Here is a 15,977-nt window from a genome sequence, read left to right on the forward strand (position 1 = left end):
CCAGTCCTGCTTGGAGCTGGCAGGGCACAAAGCAATTTCCTCTTGCATTGCCCACTATTTAACAATGTTGGAAAAAACCTGAAAATCTTTTAAAAAAAGGCTGCTGAGGTCAGTAAGATGGATCCATGCCATCAGCACATTTACAATGTAAATAACTGAGTTCTCTTTTTAAAATAATTTACCTCTTAATGCAAAGAATGTAACTTTGCATTTATGTTTTGTTTTTTTCACTAACTTTATGTTAGTGAATTAAAAAATATTTTTTCTCTAAAACTTGGATTTTATTCTTATCTTCTAAAATTTACCTATTTTTTTCCTTTAAATAGAAAACATGTCCTATCAAAGGAATGTCCCTTGCTCCTGGTTCCCGTGTGGAGCAGCTCCCTTCCTGCTGGCTGAGCTGCTCAGGCAGAGCCCGGCAGCTCCTGGCCCTGCAGAGCTGAGGCTTTTCCCCGTTGCTGGGCACAGACTGATGGAGCAGCACTGCTGAACACGGGCACACAGAGGGACCAGGAGCAGCTGCCTTTGCCCACCTGAGGCTCCAAGGCGCAACCTCTGAGCAGCCAGGGCTGGAAGAGACTGGCAGGATCTGATCCCTGACTCTGGGCCAGGGCTGCACAAATGACCCCACAGCAGCAGCAGCAGCACCAGCAGCAGCAGCAGCAGCAGCAGATGGAGCTGACTTTCAGCACAGCCCCTGCCCCTGTTCCCTCCCGTGTGCAGCGGTGTCACAGCAGCCTGAGGCACCTGGGAGCCCCCAGTGCCAGCAGGGACTTGAGATGGCAGCCCTGGGCTCCTGGAGGCTGTGCAAGGAACGGAGCTGGGCACTCCCTGTCCATGGGGAGCTTGCAGATGGAAAAGGCTGCTGTGCCCAGGCAGCTGCAAGGGCACAGAAAGGAGGCTCTGGAGCACTGGATCTGTGCCAGTGCCACAGTCCTGGGCAGCAGCCAGCCAGCCCTGGGGGAACAGAGGGCACAGCACCAGGGACAGAAGCAGGCAAGGGCAGAGACTGGAGAGAGCCAGAGCCAGGAGCAGGAACAGCTGCTCCATTGCACTCTTGGAGAAAGCTCTTGGCTGGTTCCAAGCGCTGAAAGGCGTGAAGGGCAGAGAGGAGCCACAGCAAACAATGCTCCTGTTTGCACAGCCTCCCCTCTCCGTGTCCCAGAAGGAATTGCATGGACTGTGCTCTTCTCTCCGAGTCGTCTCGTTCAGCATGAGCAGCTCAGCACCAGGAGCTGAAGGAGCTGAAGCCTCAGGCCACAGGAGCTGGGCAAGAGGAGACTTTCTGAGCAAATGAGTGCTGCTAACATGGACCCAGCTGAATGCAGTGGATAGAATCATGGAATCACAGAATCCTTTCTGTTGGAAAAGCCCTCTGAGCTCACCCAGTGCAGCCGCTCAGCCAGCAGTGCCAAGCCCAGCACTAAACCACGTCCCTGAAGTGCCAAGGCCTGGACAGCAGCCCTGAGTGAGGCCTGAACAGCAGGCCCTGAGCCCAAGGTGGCCTCTGGATGAACCTTCCAACCAAAGGTTATCTTTGTATCTGCTCCCTGATGAAATATGCATGGTCATTAGCACTGTGATAGATGTAGCCACTCCTTAGTGAAACATGTATTGACCTTTGTGTATTTAGAAGCCAGACAAGGCCATGAAATCTGACATCTGGCCTTGTTTGGGGCTGAATGGTCAAAGTCACCTCCCTTGGTTCCTCCTGGTGCCCTGGCCAGGCTTTGGGAGGGAGCCAAGAGGAGGATGAAAGCAGATGTTGCCACACTAGCAGTGCTGTCAGTTTGTCCATTCAGCACCGTCAGAGCTGGGCCCTCTCCCAGCGGGGTTGGAGCCTCACCTGTGGCTGGAGGCACCTGCAGGAATTGCCAGTGCCCAGGAGTGGCTCTGCAGCCCTTGGCTGTGACAGCTTCCCCAGCTGCTGTGTGGGTCTGGGGGATGGTAAAGGCTGAGGGTAACTGGGGCTGGATCTTTCTCAATCACTGCAGGCAATCTTTGGTGAGGATGGTCAGGTGCATTGCTGAGCTGCTCCTCTTGTGATTCTTTTCTGCTTTGAGCTGCAGGAAATGACACTGATTCCTTCAGTTGGAGTCTGTGTCTTTGGTGCTGTCCCTGCCCACTGGCAAAACAAAACTGGCCCAGTCTGGCCAGATCCCAACAAAATGTCACTTGTTCAGTGTCAATGTGAGGAATCAGTGCCATCAGAAATTCCCAGATGGGAAGCCCTTCCCTGGAGTTCCCTGGCTCTGGAGTGGGCTGAGGTGGGAGCCCCGTGGGAGCAGTGGGGCAGTCGGGTAAAAGAGGCTGCACCCCTGGATGGCTTCAAATGCATCCAAAAATTACATAAGGGAAAAGGAATAGAACTTGTGGGTTTGGGAAGACGGGGTGAACTTTGTTAATGACACTTTGGAAACAGCAGCAACAGAAGGAAAAATTGTTGTTGTCACTCCCACATGGAGTGACAGAAGGTTTCAGTCTTGAGCTCAGGTTCATTTGTGCTAGTGATATAATTATAATGATAGTAGTAATAATAAGAATAATAAATTAATCGTAATAGTTATATATAATATAACACAATAATTTATATTTGTATCTATGTAATTAAAAATTGATACTATTAAATAAGGCTGACAGTACTAATATGTCAGCTTTAGCTGCTCACTGTGACACTAAATACTCTACAGAAAAGGACTGGCCAAGACCCAAATGTCAGTGGTAAACTTTGTGAACTCTATACAAGGCATAAATGAGGAAGGGATGAAATTGGCTATTTCTATAGGATTTGCTGATACTGTGATGCAGAGTGCTTTTTCTGTTACTGTAAGAAATGCAGTGATTAAGACTGCTGGGTTTTTCATATCCCAGACAATCCACAAGCTGCAGGATTGGTTGAATGGGTGAAGGGGTTGTTAAAAGAGCAGTTGAAAAAATGAGGAGATGGGAACCTTTGCCCATGGAGAACCCATCTCCCAGATGTGCTCCATGCCCTTAACAATGGCCCACTGGGGAAATGGAAACCCCCTGGCTGTGCATGGCTGCACCCAATTTACCTCAATGAACTAAATCAATTATTAGAAGAAGTAAGAAGTGATGCTGTTAAAATATCCACCAGCACATCCTGCGAGCTCCAACAAACACAAATGGGGCTCTGCAGAACTGCACGGCCTTGGATTATCTGCTTGCTGGCCAGGGAGGATCCTGGGCTATTCCAGGACAGGAATGTTGCAGGAATGTCTATCAGTGCTGGGTTTGAGGTCCAACAATCAGGAATCACCTCAATAGAAAGATCAGTAGAAGAGAGGCAGAAAGAAGAAAATTCCTCATGGTGGGATTGGCTCCCAAATTGGAGGCTGCTGTGAAGTGCATTCGTGGCAGTCACTGCAATCATTGCAGTGTGAGCACTTGGTGTGTTATGATTCCATGTTGGAGTTGTTGTGACACCTTGTGCTGGAAGTGGAGTACTGAGACTTGTCTAAAAAGTGACACAATCTCAAGGAAAAAAGGGGCATTTGATAAAGGACAGAGAATAGCAACTAATTAGGCATGTTTTAAAAGGAATTAAAATTGTAGCTCTGAATAATGAACTTGAGCAGCACTTAATTGAAGAACAAGAGGTGATGCCTTTGTGCCTAATACCTAAATTTAAACTGTGTTATTGCAATTGTTCTGGAGGTTGCAGTTCATCTGTAGGTCAAAGCACTAAGTGAAGCACTGAGGCCTCACCAGGCCCTGAGTGAGGCCTGAACAACAGGCCCTGAGGCAAAGCTGAGCTCCAGATGAACCTTCCAACCAAAGGTAATATTTGTATCCACTCATCAATGAATCATTATTAGCAATATGATCTCTGTATGTGTTCATTGGTGAAATATGGATTTACATTCCTGTATTTAGAAAGCAGGCCAGGTCCCATCTGGCTTTGTTTGAGGCTGTGAGATCAAAGTCACCTCCCTTGGTTCCTCCTTGAGCCCTGGCCAGGCTTTGGGAGGAGCCAATCAGGAGAATGAAACCAGATGTTCCCACACCAGCAGTGGTGTCAGCTTGTTTGTTTAACAGTGTAAAAGCTGGGCCCTCTCACAGTGAGGTTGGAGCCTCATTGTCTGCAAAGGTGGGTGCACCTGCAGGAATTCCCAGGGTCCAGGAGTGGCTCTCAAGTCCTTGGCTGTGAAAGGGTTAAAAGCACTGTGCCCGGGCATACTTGGGCAAGAATAAGAGACACTGCACCCAATATGGAAGCTTGCAAAAATTCCGCCACAAGCTCAAGACACAGGATGAATGTTGGCAAGAAACAGGGAACAAAACTGGCAGAAATGAAGAGCAGAGCTTGCTAAAACCAGTGAGGAAATTGCTGAAACTGCCAGCAAGAGACTGTGCATGCCTAGAGGATAAAGGTGCAAAGGGCACGGCGATGAAGACGTCCAGCCTTCATCAGGAGACCCCCGAGGAAGACGCGGAGCCTTCCTCAGTGCCAGCACCAGTGCGCGCTGCGCCTGCGCCTGGCGCATGCTAATGATGGTAATGAGTGCTGAGAGATCGTTTGCATAACCACACCTTTTCTAAGGAAAACCATGAATGTGCATAGAGTATAACCATCCATTGTAATCTCTGTGTGCTGTGTGCTGTCAGGAGGAGATATCCCCACACACCCAGCGCTGAATAAAGCAAATCCCCCTCCCTGGGCTTTGTCTGGGAAGTGTCTCTGGGCCCCGTTTGGGGCCATCCACGTCCATGGGGTTCTGTCAAGTCCCAGTGGAACCTTGGTGCCACGTTGTTCCCCAGCCTCACAGTGCTCTCCTGCTGCCATGAGGTCCCTCCCTCTGTGACACCCTGCAGCCCTGGCTCCATCAGGGTCTCTGGGGTTCCTTGGTGCACGCCTTTCTCCCATCTGAGCCTTGCTCCCATGGGTTCCATGGACTGACAGTGGCCCTCTGCATTCCATGGGCCCAGCTAGATGACAGCAGAGCCTGGCTTTCATCAGGTTCTGATACCTGTTCTGCCAGCTGACAGGGCTGATTTAAAGAACACAGAAACCAATGGGAAGAATGGTCTTGTTTTACTGTGAGTGTTAAGGCAACACAAAAGTAAAATTCTACATTCAATAAAACTACGTCCTTGGCTTTAGCAACAAGCAAAAAGAAGCAAGGTAATACACCTAATCATTATTACAGGAGAGAAGGGATAGGGACTGAGAAAGACACATCCCCAATTGCCTAAACACTTTACCATCATCCAGAGTCTGCAGTCACTGGGGAGCCCCATTTCACAGCGAGGACCTGGAGAACTCTTGCAAGCACTTGGGAAAATCCCACGTGGTGCATCCACCCGTAGGTGAGGTCTCCAAATTTGCTCCAAAAGTGGGTCCAGGTATTTAGGCCCAAATGAGCAAGTCAAAGGAACTGGATTATATTTTTAGTCCATGAACTCCTGGGTCTCCTGGCACTTTTGCTGACCAGGAGGACCCATGGCTTGGCCAGAGCCCAGTCCCTGGCTTGGAGAGTTTCCCCTAAAATATCCTACAAGCCTCTATTCATGTCAGTTGGGAAAATTTCTTAGAATGACACATTTCTTGCAGGTAACTACACAAGATTATGTGAAAGTCTCCAAAGCAGCTGGTTTGTGTTAAACAGCTGCAGAAGCACCTTGGTCATCTATTTTTAGCTAACTAAAACTGATGGTGTTAGTCACATAATGCCCAGGGTTTGTCCTGTAAGCCATCTCTGGCTGAGGGCTGCCACTCAGGCCTGAGCACATCAGCAGCTGAAGTGACCATGACTGGGAATGGCAAAAACACCCCCTGGGACTGGCCCAGAGGCCCTGGGACTCCCTGGCATGGATCACCTCAGGAGACAGGATTTCAGGGAGCCCAAAGGACTTTTGGGAGAGCTGCTGTGGACACAGAGGGAATGGCACAGCTGGATCCCTTGCCTGGGCTCCCAGAGGACCCTTCTGCTGTGGGGCTGCTGAGGGTGGAGGAGCAGCAGGTACCCATGGCCACCCCAAAGCAGGGCCCCGTTGGCAACACGGCCCCGACCGGGGCTGCGGGACCCCATCCCTGGGATGAGTCAGGAGCTGCAGAGCTGGGAGTGCTCAGCCAGAGCCGCTGAGCCTTCAGCAGCCCCACACGGCCAGAGCGTGAGCCCAGTGGGGAGTGGGCACTGACGGGGACTGTGGGGCCTGAACCAAGGCCCAGCCCCACTGAGAGCGGCTGTGCCGGACACGCTGCAGCTCCAGGAGCAGCTGGAGCCCCAGGCAGCCAAGGGGTGCCACCATGGATGTTCCTTTCTTCCCCTCAGAAAGGACACTGGGAAGCTGGGGAGGTGTCAATGAAAGGAGCAGGGATGGTGGGAGCTGTGGAACAGCACTGACACGAGAAACCCAAACTCTCCTGAGAAAGGAGGGCAGAAATCCCTGGTGTCCAGCATCCTGCCAGAGAAACCCATTCCCAGAATTACCAACCTAAAGCCATCCTCCAATTCTCTGGATTGTGCTGCTCCTGACCCACCAACACCTTCCCCCCAGAGTGAAGCTCTGAAGTGGGATTGATGGAGGAAAGCTGAGCCCTGAGCCAGGCCAGGGGCAGTGCCAGGAGCATCCCCTGGCGCTGTTTGACAGCGGCTCTGCAGGAGCTGGGGATGCAAACAGGACAAACCTGAGCATCTCCCACCATCAGATACCTCAGAGCTCACGCAGCAACACGGCCGTGGCTCTCCCAAACTGGATTTAGGAATGGCACACCTACTGCAGCCATTGGATCCAGATCAGCCCAGATCCCTTTGGGACTGTTATAAATGAGAAACTTGACAAGGCCAATATTCAAGCACAAACCGGTGCCAGCAGTGAGCGGGGCCCATTGTTTCAGGACTGGTTCCTATGGGAAACATCCCGCTTCCCATGGCAGACACCCTGCTCCAGTCAGGCCAGCACCCCTGGGTTAGAATTTGAAGGGTCTCAGCCTCAGTCCTTGGGGAGGGCTTCAAGCTCCATCCTTGACAGCACTTGTGAGGCATGTTATGAATAAGAAGCTTGACTAGGCCAATATTCAAGCAGCAATCAATTTATTAATTAATATGGTAAAGTATGAGCAATACAGCGCTGGGGACAGTGGGGGGAGTTTTCCCTCCAACTGCACCCCGATAATTGAGGGTTACAGGTATTTATAGGGGTACTCATCAGTTTTTTTCAACAGTTTCTATTTCCAATTTTTACCCATCAGCAATTTTTATTCCAAATTATTACATCACAATTCTATACACTATTGTGATTTTAATTTCTCAGGATGTATTTTCAAAGGAGTATCCCCAGATGGTGATGGTCCGGTTTCCAAAAGAAGAAAGACGAATCCCATCTGGTGGAGTCCAGCTCCCCAGATGTGTCCACCTTTTAATTGCAGAGACTATCAATCTCATAACAGTGATGTCCAGCTTCCCTTTGGTCAAAACCATAAATCCTTGAGGTGATGTTCATCTTCCTTTCTCAAACTGTTTTTCTCTGCTTCAATAAGGCGTGAGATAAGTATATTTCCTATATATATGTTCCAAAGCTATAGTTTCAAGGATACAAGTAATATTCCAAAATTATACTTCAAAAGGTTATTATTGCAGAGCTCTTTTATGGATTAAATAGAAGCAAAAAGCAACATCCTTAACACCTTAATTCCAATGCTCTTAAATCAACCAGGGTTAATTGCAAACAAAAGATAGGTTCAAAGGCCTTTTTCCATGCTTTATTTTCATCAGTTGTTATTAGAATTCGCAACTATCCCATTGTCGATGTCCACACATTTCGCATTCGCAAGTACACACTTGGCCTGTTTGTACCTGACACGAAACACAGCTTTGCATCTCACAGGCAGATGAGGGATCTTTGGACTGTCTCTTACAGACTGACATCCCAAAACATAAAAGTAATCATGCATTTCCTCTTAAAAATAAAATTTACTGAATTAATAACATTAAAATTACTCTTCTTATTTATAAAAGTTATATTTGTATTACCAAATTTGAATGTTTATATTAAAAATTCAGCCTTTTTAGCAAGCAAAAAATTTATTGGTCATTGGTTCTAAGGAACACAATTCCCTTCATTAATTCATTGACCAGTGTGGCTGTTGATTTCTCCTTCTTTATGCTAATTAGTCCAATTTTAAATCTTTTTGTCATCTTTTTTATCATTTTCACAGACAGGGTAAAAGGGGCCACTTTGGGGTCCAGGGAGAACTTTCTGGGGCACATTTGGGGCAGTTCTGGGTCTGGGGAGGGAATTCAGAGAGAACTTGAGGGTCTGGAGGACACTTAGGGGAGCTGAGTGGGCACTTGGAGGGGCACTCAGGGATTCCGAGGGACAGTTCGGGGTCCGGGACAGCACTTGGGGGTCCAGGGGGGCCCTTGAAGGTCAGGGAGGGGAATTTGGGGCACTTCGGGGTCCGGGGAAGCACTTGGGGAGCTCTGACAGGGCTCCCGGGGGCGCGGGGGGTGATGGGAGTTGTAGGCGCGGGTCTAATACAGTTTAACGGGGCCGGGGAGCATCACGGGAGATCGAGGCGCAGCTGCAATGGCTCTCGGTGGGGCGCGGGGCCTGACGGGAGATGAAGTCCCGGCTGGAAAAGTTCTGGACGTGCGCCGCGGAGCATGATGGGACCCTTAGTCCCGGAAGTGGTTCGAACGCTTTGTTTAGGGGTCTAGAAAGGCACTTGGGGGACGCTTTTGCGTCCGAGCCGCGACTTGAGATCCTCCTGGTAACGTAAACAGTTCAGGAGAACTTGCGGGGATCTCAGGGAGCTCTACCCAGGCTCTTTAGGGCGTGGGGCACAGCAGGAGTTTTCGGCGCTGGGGGGTGTTATGAGGGGTCTGGGGCCGCGGAGGATGAGAGGAGATGAATTCCCAGAAGTGGCTGTACCGGGCATCTGTGGGGTTGGGAGCACTGGGGGGTCCGGGGACGCTCCTGGGGGGTGCCGAATGGGCGCTGAAGGGGGACTGAGGGATCCTGGAGGGTCTGAGGGACACTTAAGGGATAGAGGGGTTGCGGATACCGGGGGGTTCTGTGGAGCGCGGGGCATGACGGGCGTTGTAGTCCCGGCTCCAATGGGGCTCAATCGGCCCGCGGGGCATGACGGGAGTTGTAAGCAAATGAAAATATGTTGCCCACCCTAGGCATCGCCCCCGAGTCCCCGATCCCGGCGCTGATTGGCTGCGCCTGGTGATGGGCGGAAGCCTCGGCAAATGGGATGCGGTGGAGGCGGGAACAGCCCATTCAACCTCTCCAGTCCCTTCCAGTACAGCCCAGTTCATCCTCAGTACAGACCAACTGATCCCAAGTAGAACCCAGTACAACCCCAGTGCCCCTCCAATCCCTCCCAGGACAGCCAAGTCCCTCCCAAGACACCTGAGTTTATTCCCAGTCCCTTCCAGTTCTGCCCAGTATCATCCACACGATGCCCCAGTGTCTCCCAGTCTGCTCCGCAATGGCCCCAGTGTCCCCAGTATGTCCCAGTATCTCCCAGTATCACTCCCAGTATGTCCTGGTATGTCCCAGTCTGTCTCAGTGCACCCCCACAGTCCATCCCAGTCTACATAGATTCCCCTTCAGCATTCCTCGTGTTCCCAGGTTGTCCCAGTCCTCCCCAGTGTCACTCCCAGTATGTCCCATTGTCTCCCACAGCGTTCCCAGTGTTCCCCAGTATGTCCCAGTCCTCCCAAGTGTTTCCAAGGACAGTTTAATTTCTCTCGGTGCCCGTGGCAGCCAAATCCAGCAGTGGGGTCAGTGCAGTGCCCATGGCCACAGCCCCTTGCAGTGGCCCAGTGCAGCTTGGGCTGATGATCCACCCTCACAGCTGGCCCAGGGCAGCTCTGCAGTGGCTTTGGTGGCACCTGGGGCTGGCACACGCCTGAGCAGTGGGTCTGTTTGCAGTGGGGAAACTCAGGCCTTGGCCCTTTGCATTCCTGAAACACATCCAGGTTTGCCCAGCACCAAAGACACCTTTGCCTTGCTTGTCCCCAGCTGCCATCACTGCCTCCCGTGTTCTGCTCTACCTGGAACCTGGGGACACTTTCCCAGTCGTGTCCCTCAGTGGGACCCATTAAAACTTCAAGAAAATTTGGAGTCTAAATTTAAGTTCTTGAGAAGTTTTTTCAAGACACTCTCAGTCTGAGTCTGTAAACAACACCAAAGCCCTGAGAGGGTCATTAAAGTTTTCCTAGTCCAGTTATGGAAAAAGATTTCAAAGAACTTGTAAGAAATACACATTCCTATTTTAAAGGGTGTCTTTTATTAAATTTCTCTTTAGAGCAGAGGTGATTGCAGCATTCTGTGATTGATATTGACCCAGGGTCTCTCCTCAGCAGCTCTGGCCTGCTCACAGAAGCTGTGCCTGGAGCTCTGACCCAGCGTGGACAACCTTGCTCCACATTGCCCAGCCCCATTCTGTCTGTCCTCACTGCCCTGGGAGCTGCTGTGCTTGGAGAGCTGGCTGCACCCAGCCTAAGAGGGGTTTTCCCTTTTTGTGCTTTTTGCGCTTTTTGCAGCAATCTCAAACTCCTGAGTTTCCCCACTGCAAACAGACCCACTGCTCAGGCGTGTGCCAGCCCCAGGTGCCACCAAAGCCACTGCAGAGCTGCCCTGGGCCGGCTGTGAGGGTGGATCATCAGCCCAAGCTGCACTGGGCCACTGCAAGGGGCTGTGGCCATGGGCACTGCACTGACCCCACTGCTGGGTTTGGCTGCCACGGCCACCGAGAGAAAATAAACTGTCCTTGGAAACACTGGGGGGGACTGGGACATACTGGGGAACACTGGGAGCGCTGTGGGAGACACTGGGACATACTGGGAGTGACACTGGGGAGGACTGGGACATACTAGGGACGCTGGGAACATTGGGGGAAGACTGGGAGACACTGGGGCATCCTGTGGATGACATTGGGTGGGAACTGGAAGGGACAGGGAATGTACACTCAGGTGTACTAGGAGGGACTGGGGAGGAACTGGGGTTTTACTGGGCTGTCCTGGGAGGGATTGGAGGGGCACTGGGGTTGTACTGGGGTAGTACTGGGGATAAACTGCGCTGTACTGGGAGGGACTGGAGAGGTTGAGTGGGCTGTTCCCGCCTCCGCCGCATCCCATTTGCCGAGGCTTCCGCCCATCACCACCCGTAGCCAATCAGTGCCTGGAAAGGGGCCTCGAAGGCGGTCCTCAGCTCGGCGCCATCTTTCGTTTTTGCCTACACTCCCGTCATGCCCCGCGGGCCAATTGAGCCCCATTGGAGCCGGGACTACAACGCCCGTCATGCCCCGCGCTCCACATAACCCCCGGTATCCGCAACCCCTCTATCCCTTAAGTGTCCCTCAGACCCTCCAGGATCCCTCAGTCCCCCTTCAGCGCCCATTCGGCACCCCCCAGGAGCGTCCCCGGACCCCCCAGTGCTCCCAACCCCACAGATGCCCGGTACAGCCACTTCTGGGAATTCATCTCCTCTCATCCTCCGCGGCCCCAGACCCCTCATAACACCCCCCAGCGCCGAAAACTCCTGCTGTGCCCCACGCCCTAAAGAGCCTGGGTAGAGCTCCCTGAGATCCCCGCAAGTTCTCCTGAACCGTTTACGTTACCAGGAGGATCTCAAGTCGCGGCTCGGACGCAAAAGTGTCCCCCAAGTGCCTTTCTAGACCCCTAAACAAAGCGTTCGAACCACTTCCGGGACTAAGGGTCCCATCATGCTCCGCGGCGCACGTCCAGAACTTTTCCAGCCGGGACTTCATCTCCCGTCAGGCCCCGCGCCCCACCGAGAGCCATTGCAGCTGCGCCTCGATCTCCCGTGATGCTCCCCGGCCCCGTTAAACTGTATTAGACCCGTGCCTACAACTCCCATCACCCCCCGCGCCCCAGAGAGCCCCATCAGAGCCCCCAAAGATCTGCCCCGGACCCCGAACTGTCCCTCGGAATCCCTGAGTGCCCCTCCAAGTGCCCACCCAGCTCCCCCAAGTGTCCTCCAGACCCTCAAGTTCTCTCTGAATTCCCTCCCCAGACCCAGAACTGCCCCAAATGTGCCCCAGAAAGTTCTCCCTGGACCCTAAAGTGGCCCCTTTTACCCTGTCTGTGAAAATGATAAAAAAGATGACAAAAAGATTTAAAATTGGACTAATTATCATAAAGAAGGAGAAATCAACAGCCACACTGGTCAATGAATTAATGAAGGGAATTGTGTTCCTTAGAACCAATGACCAATAAATTTTTTGCTTGCTAAAAAGGTATGGAATTTTTAATATAAATATTCAAATTTGGTAATACAAATATGGCATAATTTTATATATAAGGAAAATAATTTTAATGTTATTAATTCAGTAAATTTTATTTTTAAGAGGAAATGCATGATTACTTTTATGTTTTGGGATGTCAGTCTGTAAGAGACGGTCCAAAGATCCCTCATCTGCCTGTGAGATGCAAAGCTGTGTTTCGTGTCAGGTACAAACAGGCCAAGTGTGTACTTGCGAATGCGAAATGTGTGGACATCGACAATGGGATAGTTGTGAATTCTAATAATAACTGAGGAAAACAAAGCATGGAAAAAGGCCTTTGAACCTATCTTTTGTTTGCAATTAACCCTGGTTGATTTAAGAGCATTGGAATTAAGGTGTTAAGGATGTTGCTTTTTGCTTCTATTTAATCCATAAAAGAGCTCTGCAATAATAACCTTTTGAAGTATAATTTTGGAATATTACTTGTATCCTTGAAACTATAGCTTTGGAACATATGTATAGGAAATATACTTATCTCACACCTTATTGAAGCAGAGAAAAACAGTTTGAGAAAGGAAGATGAACATCACCTCAAGGATTTATGGTTTCGACCAAAGGGAAGCTGGACATCACTGTTATGAGATTGATAGTCTCTGCAAGTAAAAGGTGGACACATCTGGGGAGCTGGACTCCACCAGATGGGATTCATCTTTCTTCTTTCGGAAACTGGACCATCACAATCTGGGGATACTCCTTTGAAAATACATCCTGAGAAATTAAAATCACAATAGTGTATAGAATTGTGATGTAATAATTTGGAATAAAAATTGCTGATGAGTAAAAATTGGAAATAGAAACTGTTGAAAAAAACTGATGAGTACCCCTATAAATACCTGTAACCCTCAATTATCGGGGTGCAGTTGGAGGGAAAACTTCCCCCACTGTACCCAGCGCTGTATTGCTCATACTTTACCATATTAATTAATAAATTGATTGCTGCTTGAATATTGGCCTAGTCAAGCTTCTTATTCATAACATGCCTCACAAGTGCTGTCAAGGACGGAGCTTGAAGCCCTCCCCAAGGACTGAGGCTGAGACCCTTCAAATTCTAACCCAGGGGTGCTGGCCTGACTGGAGCAGGGTGTCTGCCATGGGAAGCGGGATGTTTCCCATAGGAACCAGTCCTGAAACAATGGGCCCCGCTCACTGCTGGCACCGGTTTGTGCTTGAATATTGGCCTAGTCAAGTTTCGCATTTATAACAGTCCCAAAGGGATCTGGGCTGATCTGGATCCAATGGCTGCAGTAGGTGTGCCACTCCTAAATCCAGTTTGGGAGAGGCACGGCCGTGTTGCTGTGTGAGCTCTGAGGTATCTGATGGTGGGAGATGCTCAGGTTTGTCCTGTTTGCATCCCCAGCTCCTGCAGAGCCGCTGTCAAACAGCGCCAGGGGATGCTCCTGGCACTGCCCCTGGCCTGGCTCAGGGCTCAGCTTCCCTCCATCAATCCCACTTCAGAGCTTCACTCTGGGGGGAAGGTGTTAGTGGGTTGGGAGCAGCACAATCCAGAGAATTGGAGGATGGCTTTATGTTGGTAATTCTGGGAATGGGTTTCTCTGGCAGGATGCTGGACACCAGGGATTTCTGCCCTCCTTTCTCAGGAGAGTTTGGGTTTCTCGTGTCAGTGCTGTTCCACAGCTCCCACCATCCCTGCTCCTTTCATTGACACTTCCCCAGCTTCCCAGTGTCCTTTCTGAGGGGAAGAAAGGAACATCCATGGTGGCACCCCTTGGCTGCCTGGGGCTCCAGCTGCTCCTGGAGCTGCAGCGTGTCCGGCACAGCCGCTCTCAGTGGGGCTGGGCCTTGGTTCAGGCCCCACAGTCCCTGTCAGTGTCCACTCCCCACTGGGCTCACGCTCTGGCCGTGTGGGGCTGCTGAAGGCTCAGCGGCTCTGGCTGAGCACTCCCAGCTCTGCAGCTCCTGACTCATCCCAGGGATGGGGTCCCGCAGCCCCGGTCGGGGCCGTGTTGCCAACGGGGCCCTGCTTTGGGGTGGCCATGGGTACCTGCTGCTCCTCCACCCTCAGCAGCCCCACAGCAGAAGGGTCCTCTGGGAGCCCAGGCAAGGGATCCAGCTGTGCCATTCCCTCTGTGTCCACAGCAGCTCTCCCCAAAATCCTTTGGGCTCCCTGAAATCCTGTCTCCTGAGGTGATCCATGCCAGGGAGTCCCAGGGCCTCTGGGCCAGTCCCAGGGGGTGTTTTTGCCATTCCCAGTCATGGTCACTTCAGCTGCTGATGTGCTCAGGCCTGAGGGGCAGCCCTCAGCCAGAGCTGGCTTACAGGACAAACCCTGGGCATTATGTGACTAACACCATCAGTTTTAGTTAACTAAAAATAGATGACCAAGGTGCTTCTGCAGCTGTTTAACACCAAGCCACCTGCTTTGGAGACTTTCACATAATCTTGTGTAGTTACCTGCAAGAAATGTGTCATTCTAAGAAATTTTCCCAACTGACATGAATAGAGGCTTGTAGGATATTTTAGGGGAAACCCTCCAAGCCAGGGACTGGGCTCTGGCCAAGCCATGGGTCCTCCTGGTCAGCAAAAGTGCCAGGAGACCCAGGAGTTCATGGGCTAAAAATATAATCCAGTTCCTTTGACTTGCTGATTTGGGCCTAAAAACCTGGACCCACTTTTGGAGCAAATTCGGAGACCTCACCTACAGGGGGATGCACCACGTGGAATTTTCCCAAGTGCTTGCAAGAGTTCTCCAGGTTCTCGCAGTGAAATGGGGCTCCCCAGTGCCTGCAGACTCTGATGTGTCTTTCTCAGTCCCTATCCTTTCTCTCCTGTAATAATGATTAGGTGCATTACCTTGCTTCTTTTTGCTTGTTGCTAAAGCCAAGCATGTAGTTGTATTGAATGTATAATTTTACTTTTGTGTTGCCTTAACACTCACAGTAAAATAAGACCATTCTTCCCATTGGTTTCTGTGTTCTTTAAATCAGCCCTGTCAGCTGGCAGAACAGGTATCAGAACCTGATGAAAGACAGGCTCTGCTGTGATCTAGCTGGGCCCATGGAATGCAGAGGGACACTGTCCGTCCATGGAACCCATGGGAGCAAGGCTCAGATGGGAGAAAGGCGTGCACCAAGGAACCCCAGAGACCCTGATGGAGCCAGGGCTGCAGGGTGTCACACAGGGAGGGACCTCATGGCAGCAGGAGAGCACTGTGAGGCTGGGGAACAACGTGGCACCAAGGTTCCACTGGGACTTGACAGAACCCCATGGACATGGATGGCCCCAAACGGGGCCCAGAGACACTTCCCAGACAAAGCCCAGGGTGGGGGATTTGCTTTATTCAGCGCTGGGTGTGCGGGGATATCTCCTCCTGACAGCACACAGCACACAGAGATTACAATGGATGGTTACACTCTATGCACATTCATGGTTTTCCTTAGAAAAGGTGTGGTTATGCAAACGATCTCTCAGCACTCATTACCATCATTAGCATGCGCCAGGCGCAGGCTCAGTGCGCACTGGTGCTGGCACTGAGGAAGGCTCCGCGTCTTCCTCGGGGGGCTCCTGATGAAGGCTGGACGTCTTCATCGCCGTGCCCTTTGCACCTTTCTCCTCTAGGCATGCACAGTCTCTTGTTGGCTGTTTCAGCAATTTCCTCACTGGTTTTAGCAAGCTCTGCCCTTCATTTCTGCCAGTTTTGTTCCCTGTTTCTTGCCAAGTTTCATCCTGTGTC

At 51.1% G+C, this 15,977-nt stretch overlaps 1 protein-coding gene across 1 annotated transcript in view; it reads left to right on the forward strand.

The window, feature by feature from the left end:
* The window catches only part of LOC143692667 (serine/threonine-protein kinase pim-1-like), a 37,999-nt gene extending 26,700 nt beyond the window's left edge, over window positions 1-11,299 (forward strand). The window contains exon 7 of the mRNA XM_077172915.1: window positions 11,150-11,299. Coding sequence (XP_077029030.1) covers window positions 11,150-11,299 — 150 coding nt within the window. The remainder of the gene's footprint in view (window positions 1-11,149) is intronic.
* The last annotated feature ends 4,678 nt before the right edge of the window (window positions 11,300-15,977 follow it).

Source organism: Agelaius phoeniceus (assembly GCF_051311805.1).
Source record: "Agelaius phoeniceus isolate bAgePho1 chromosome W unlocalized genomic scaffold, bAgePho1.hap1 SUPER_W_unloc_2, whole genome shotgun sequence".
In the NCBI taxonomy this organism is placed as follows: Eukaryota; Metazoa; Chordata; class Aves; order Passeriformes; family Icteridae; genus Agelaius; species Agelaius phoeniceus.